Source organism: Mandrillus leucophaeus, unplaced genomic scaffold, assembly GCF_000951045.1.
Source record: "Mandrillus leucophaeus isolate KB7577 unplaced genomic scaffold, Mleu.le_1.0 Scaffold314, whole genome shotgun sequence".
NCBI classification, from domain to species: Eukaryota; Metazoa; Chordata; class Mammalia; order Primates; family Cercopithecidae; genus Mandrillus; species Mandrillus leucophaeus.
The window spans coordinates 831,047-838,722 of record NW_012103299.1 but is presented as its reverse complement, the minus strand read 5'-3'; the positions used below and the strand labels follow the sequence as shown (position 1 = coordinate 838,722).

The 7,676-nt window shown below is 37.8% G+C and overlaps 1 protein-coding gene across 1 annotated transcript in view; it reads left to right on the top strand.

Moving 5' to 3' along the window:
- Positions 1 to 7,676, top strand: part of CREBRF (CREB3 regulatory factor) — a 94,996-nt gene that overhangs the window by 43,315 nt on the left and 44,005 nt on the right. The window contains exon 4 of the mRNA XM_011987697.1: positions 2,243 to 3,329. Coding sequence (XP_011843087.1) covers positions 2,243 to 3,329 — 1,087 coding nt within the window. The remainder of the gene's footprint in view (positions 1 to 2,242; positions 3,330 to 7,676) is intronic.

Here is a 7,676-nt window from a genome sequence, read left to right as displayed (position 1 = left end):
TAATCCCAGCTACTCAGGAGGCTGAGGCAGGAGAATCGCTTGAACCCGGGAGACAGAGGTTGCAGTGAGCCGAGATTGCGCCACTGCACTCCAGCCTGAGCAACAAGAGCAAGACTCCGTCTCAAAAAAAAAAAGAAGAAACAAATTAACCCATCAAAAATAGTAAAAGATTATGTAAATATCTTCAAATCTAGTTTTTGGTAAAGATAATGGACTTCTCAGTGGGAAAACGTTGAGCAAGGCATATGAATGACATAAAGAATGTGACACTAAAATAGCAGTTCCAAACAGGATCTGCCTATACTTATCATTTATTCTTGAGGTAAATAGACACTTAAAATTCATAAGAAAAACATTTTAGGCCAGGCGCGGTGGCTCACGCCTGTAATCCCAGCACTTTGGGAGCCCCAGGCAGGAGGATCACGAGATCGGGAGATTGAGACCATCCTGGCTAACACGGTGAAACCCCATCTCTACTAAAAAATACAAAAAAATTAGCCGGGCGTGGTGGCTGGCACCTGTAGTCCCAGCTACTTGGGAGGCTGAGGTAGGAGAATAGCGTGAACCCAGGAGGCAGAGGTTGCAGTGAGCCGAGATCAAGCCATTGTACTCCAGCCTGGGCGATAGAGCAAGACTCCATCTCAAAAGAAAAAAAGAAAAACATTTTAAAAACAGTTTTAATTACATCAAATTGAAAAAACACAAAAATATATAAAAACTGGAAAACTGAGTACTCAAATGCATAAATCTACTAAAAATTAGTGAATTGTATACTTAATATAGGTTGGTTTTATGGTATGTGAAATTATACTTCAGTAAAACTGTAAAAACATAGACAGGCCAGGTGCAGTGGTCACGCCTGTAATCCCAGCACTTTGAGAGGCTGAGGCAGGTAGATCACGAGGTCAAGAGTTCAAGACCAGCCTGGCCAAGATGGTGTATCTACTAAAAACACAAAAAAAATTAGCTGGGTGTGGTGGCACGTGCCTGTAATCCCAGCAATTCGGGAGGCTGAGGCAGAGAATTCCTTAAACCCGGAGGCAGAGGTTGCAGTGAGCCAAGATCACGCCACTGCACTCCAGTCTGGGTGACAGAGTGAGATTCTGTCTCAAAAACAAACAAACAAACAAAAACAAAACGCAGACAACACACACACACACCCCCCCAAAAATTAAAAAAAAAAAAAAAAAAAAAAACAACTCTGGAAGACTGAAAACTTCATTTTCTTCCTGTGCCTCCACCTTCCAAACCTTTTACCAAAACATAACTAACAGGTTTTTTTTCTATGCATATGTAAACATATGTATATCTTTTTTTGTATATATATATACTTTTTAATTGGATAATATAGATAACAGTTTTCTGTAACTTGCTCTTTTAAAAATAAAAATGTATGGTGGGCAGTCTTTCATGTTTGTACATTAGAGCTAAGCTGCATTCATTTCAGTGACTGCAGAGTCTTAACTGATACTTGAAATTGACATCTCCAGTGGCACAAGCCTGTAATCCCAGCAATTTGGGAGGGCAAGGTGGGCGGATCACTTGAGGTCAGGAGTTTGAGACCAGCCTGGCCAACATGGTGAAACCCCGTCTCTACTAAAAATACAAAAAAAAAAAAAAACCTCTAAAATTCATGAGGAGTATTTTACTCTGCCTGCCCAAGTGTTGTTATAAGATCTTGCAAAAGATCTTACCATTCTGTGGCTGAATTCCAGCTCTCTTTGGATTGTTCTTTGCCTCTATATTTAAGTTCCCACTGAAAAGATATCTTCTTCTGTAATGAGGGTGTCTTTATTATTTTCATTGTTACTAATATTTAAAATTTTCCTCTCTCACATATCACATTATTTGCTTTTTAATTGAAGTGTGCCCCCCCCCACCACTGCTAAGGAGATCCCAAAATCCTTCTAAGATAAGGAAATGTAAACTATTTTCAGGAAGAATGTTTATGGTAAAACTCAAGAGCCCTTGATATTTGGATCATACCTGAGCCTCTCAAGGCACACACTTTCCCTCTTTTTTAAATTTAATTTTTAATTGTTTGTTGTTTGTTTTATTTTCACTCTACTTTTTCTTGCCTAGGGAAATGATGGCATTATATGGAATAATAAAGCATCACGTCAGTAGCCTTTATGTTAAAACAGACCAAAAGTCAAGTACTGATTTATCAGTTTGACATATGGAGGTGAATATTTCCTTCCTAAAATATGATGTGCAATTTCTTTTTTAAAACCTTTCTCAGGATAGAGAGATGAACTACCAACAGAATCCTAGAGACAACTTTCTTTCTTTGGAGGACTGCAAAGACATTGAAAATCTGGAGTCTTTCACAGATGTCCTGGATAATGAGGGTGCTTTAACCTCAAACTGGGAACAGTGGGATACATACTGTGAAGACCTAACAAAATATACCAAACTTACCAGCTGTGACATCTGGGGAACAAAAGAAGTGGATTACTTGGGTCTTGATGACTTTTCTAGTCCTTACCAAGATGAAGAGGTTATAAGTAAAACTCCAACTTTAGCTCAACTTAATAGTGAGGACTCACAGTCTGTTTCTGATTCCCTTTATTACCCCGATTCACTTTTCAGTGTCAAACAAAATCCCTTACCCACTTCATTCCCTGGTAAAAAGATCACAAGCAGAGCAGCTGCTCCTGTGTGTTCTTCTAAGACTCTGCAGGCTGAGGTCCCTTTGTCAGACTGTGTCCAAAAAGCAAGTAAACCCACTTCAAGCACACAAATCATGGTGAAGACCAACATGTATCATAATGAAAAGGTGAACTTTCATGTTGAATGTAAAGACTATGTAAAAAAGGCAAAGGTAAAGATCAACCCAGTGCAGCAGAGCCGGCCTTTGTTGAGCCAGATTCACACAGATGCAGCAAAGGAGAACACCTGCTACTGTGGTGCAGTGGCAAAGAGACAAGAGAAAAAAGGGATGGAGCCTCTTCAAGGTCATGCCACTCCCGCTTTGCCTTTTAAAGAAACCCAGGAACTATTACTAAGTCCCTTACCCCAGGAAGGTCCTGGGTCACTTGCCGCAGGAGAGAGCAGCAGTCTTTCTGCCAGTACATCAGTCTCAGATTCATCCCAGAAAAAAGAAGAGCACAATTATTCTCTGTTTGTCTCCGACAACTTGGGTGAACAGCCAACCAAATGCAGTCCTGAAGAAGATGAGGAGGACGAGGAGGATGTTGATGATGAGGACCATGATGAAGGATTCGGCAGCGAGCATGAACTGTCTGAAAATGAGGAGGAGGAAGAAGAGGAAGAGGATTATGAAGATGATAAGGATGATGATATTAGTGATACTTTCTCTGAACCAGGTATTATCATGCTTGCAAGCTTACCAGACTGACCTTTGTATTACTATTTTGAAATAGAAAGGTTTTGGTTTCTATTTTGTTTGGATAATTTCTTTATTTTAGTTTGGGAATTAAATGACTTAAACCTTGGCTTGAATGATCACTTTTGCTCACATAGGGATTCATAAGCTAATTCCTCGAGGGCTTATTTTTTATTATTTTATTTCTTATTTTCAAAATTAAAATAGACATGGGAGCTTGTTGTTGTTGCCCAGGCTGGTCTCAAACTCCTGGGCTCAGGCTATCCTCCCACCTTGGCCTCCTAAAGTGTTGGGATTACAGGCGTGAGCCACTGTGCCCAGCTGAGGACTTACTCTTAATGTATCTTATGTTAAGTGACCTGTTTTGTCATTCACTTGAGCATTTATGCTAAGACACCAAGAATTTATTGTTTTAAAAATATTCCTGTTTAGGGCCAGGCACAGTGGCTCACGCCTGTAATCCCAGCACTTTGGGAGGCCGAGGTGGGTGGATCACCTGAGGTCAGGAGTTAAAGACCAGCCTGACCAACACAGCAAAACCCTGTCTCTACCAAAAATACAAAAATTAGGTGTTGTGGCACGCACCTGTAATCCCAGCTACTCCGGAGGTTGAGGCAGGAGAATCACTTGAACCCAGGAGGCTGAAGTTGTGGTGAGCTGAGATTGCGCCATTGCACTCCAACCTGGGCAATAAGAGTGAAAGTCTGTCTCAACAACAACAAAAAATAATAAATAAAAATATTCCTGTTTATGCATGTGTCTCTCTATTATAGTTGAGATAAGTTAGGAGTATACAGAATGTTGAACCAAGTGATGATGGTTTATATTACTCATGCCAATACCCAACAAAGTCTATTTATGAATAATGTAAAAGAGAGCATTTTCTTTGTGTCTGCTAACATTTTAATTTACATCATATTTTCCTATTTAAGAAAAATACATGCTATAATTTGGTGAGCATGAAGGAGACTCTGCTTTATTTATATACAGTGCATATAAATAAAAGGGACGAAGAAAATGAAATCTGTGGGGGAACTGGTTCACTTTAGCATTTACATGCTTGGGCTTTTGGCACTGTTGGCTTGTGCAGTTTATTTATAAAAATGGTATTGCCAAGTGGCACATGGTTGAATATGCACAAAGAAGTAAAGATCTTCAAATTTAAACTAAAGTTATTTTCTTCAAAAATAGTGTTGATACTAACTCTGCATGAAAACTAAGTTATTATTATAAAAAAAGAAACCGAAATATCAAAGAGAACCCTTTTGTTATAATGATGATTGCTGGAATTTCAGGCAGTATAAACATAGATATTTAATTTTCTGAAAGGTGTTTAAAGTATAATACCTGTATTGTAACTAGTGAAACGTTATTATTACTAAGAACTTTTCCTTCAGTGAAATCTTTCTGCTACACAAATGTTTAGATTTATGCATTTGACACAAACAAATTTTTTGATTTGGGTGGAGTTTCAGGTAAGTAAAAGATACTTGAATATGGAAGAAAAGGGTTTGTGCCTTCTTCGTTGGTTTACTGTACAACTCTATGTAGTCTAGGTAGAATAATGGTCTTTTTATAATACAGGAAAATTTTTCTCTTGGCAAGTGAATAAAATCTGCTTTGAGATGTTTCAAGGAGACTTTGACTATAGGTAGGGGTAATTTATATAACTCCCTGCACTTGGAAGATCATAGTGCTGTTCATGAGTGGTCCTTAAAGTCTTGACAGATCAGTCCTGTTGCTTTGAGTCTCGTATGTAGGAGTAGGGGAAGGGTGAGACAAAGAGAGGATGGGTAATTAAGGGAAATGGCAAATGTAGGGAAGGAAATGCCTTTAGCAGCTGGTGCTTAAAGGAATATATAGATCAGAAGGAGTCAGTAAATCCTACAGTAAACCCTACCATCATCAAGGCAGCAAGGACTACATTATCTACCTGACTTTTGATTGTAGTTTTGCTTTTCTTTGACTTTTCCCCCACAACTTTATCAGGGTGTGTTTGCAAATAGAAATTGTATATGTTTAAAGTGTACAACATGTTTTGATACATGTACACGTTGTGAAATGATTACCAAAATCAGGCTAGTTAACATACCCATCACTTCACATTGTAGGGTGGTAAGAACATTTAACATCTACTCTCTTAACAAATTTTGCCTATACAATACAGTTTTGTTTTGTTTTGTTTTTTGAGACAAGATATGGCTCAGTTGCCTACCCTGCAGTGCAGTAGCACAGTCTTGGCTCACTGCAACCTCCGCTTCCCTGGCTCAAGCTACCCTCCCACCACAGCCTTCCAAGTAGCTAGGACCACAGGTGTGCACCATCATGCCCAACTAATTTTTGTATCTTTTGTTGAGATGGGGTTTTGCCATGTTGCCCAGGCAAGTCTTGAACTTGTGAGCTAAGCCACCTGCCCGCCTCGCCTCCCAAAGTGCTGGGATTACAGGCGTGAGCCACCACTCCCAGCCCAGTATTGTTATATGTAGTCACAATGCTGTGTGTTAGATCTCCAGAGCTTATTCATCCTGCATAACTGAAACTTTGTACCTTTTGACCAACATTCTTCCCATTTCCCCCAACCCCCAGCCCCTGGCAGCCTCCATTCTACTTTCTACTCTCTGATCCTGAGTTTGACTTTTTTTCTAAGATTTCGCATATAAGTGAGATCATGCTCTATTTGTCTTTCTGTGCCTGGCTTATTTCACTTAGCATAATATCTTCCAGGTTCATCAACGTTATCACAAAGACAGGATGTCCTTTCTTTTTAAGGCTGAATAATATTCCTGTGTGTGTGGGTATGTGTGTATAACTCTTACATTTTCTTTATGTGTGTGTTCATTGTTGGCCCCTTTGTTGATTCCTTATCTTGGATTATGTGAATACTGTTGCAGTGAACATAGGAATGCAGATATCTCTTCAAGATACTGACTATTTATTTTGGCTGTATCCCCAGAAGTGGTATTGCTGGATCATATGATCTTTCTATTTTTAATTTTTTGAGGAACTTCCAGGCTGTTTTCCATAAAGACTGTACCAATTTACATTCCCACCAATAGTTTACAAGAGTTCTCTTTTTTTCCACATCCTCAACAACACTTGCTATCGTTTATCTTTTTGATAATAGCCATGGTGACAGGTATGAGGTGATATCTCATTGTGGCTTTCGTTTATATTTCTCTGATGATTAGTGGTATTGAGCATGTTTTCATATACTTCTGGGCCATTTGGATGTCTTTTAAAAAATGTTTATTCAGGTCCTTTGCCCATTTTTTAATTGGATTGTTTTCTTGCTATTACATTGTTTGGGTTCCTTGTATATTTTGGATATTAACTCCTTATCAGACGTATGGTTTGCAGATATTTTTCTTTCATTTCATAGGTAGTCTCTTCACTCTGTTAATTGTTTATTTTGCTGTGTGGGGAGCTTTTTGGTTTGATGCAATTTCATTTGTTTATTTTTGCTTTTGTTGCCAGTGCTTTTGGAGTTATATATTTAAAAAATCATTGCCCATACCAATGTCAAGAATCCTTTTTCGTGTTTTCTCCTAGTATTTTTATTGTTAGTTTTTATGTTTAAGTCTTTAATCCATTTTGAGTTGATTTTTTAATATGGTATGAGATAAGAGTCTCCAATTTCATTATTCTGCCTTTGAATATCCAGTTTTCTCATAACCATTTATTGAAGAGACTATCCTGTTGTTTCTGGCACCTTTGCCAAGGATTAATTAATGGGACATAATGTGGGAATTTATTTCTGGGCTGTTTCATTGGTATATATGTCTGTTTTTATGCCAGTACCATATTGTTATAATTACTATAGCTTTGTAATATATTTTGAAATCAGATAATATGATGCCTCCAGCTTTGTTTTTCTTGCCCCAGATAGCTTTGGCTATTCAGAATCTTTTGTGATTTCATATGGCTTTTAGGGTCTTTTTCCCTTTATTTAAGGATTGCATTGAATCTGTGGTTCACTTTGGGTAATATGGATATTTTGGCCATATTAACTCTTTCAATCCATAAACACAGGATATCCTTCTATTTATTTGTGTCTTCAGTTTCTTTCACCAGTGTTGTATAGTTTTCAGTGTATAGATTTTTCACCTTCTTGGTTAAATTTTTTTCTAAGTTTTTTTTTGGTGTGATACTATTGTAAATGGGATTGTTTTTCTTATTTCTTTTTTGGATAGTTAGCATATAGAAACACAACTGATTTTTGAATAATGATTTTTATCCTGCAGCTTTACTGAATTAGTTTATTCGTTCTAACAATTTTATCTAACAATTATGAAGTCCTTTTTCTTTCTTTTTCTTTTTCTTTCTTTTT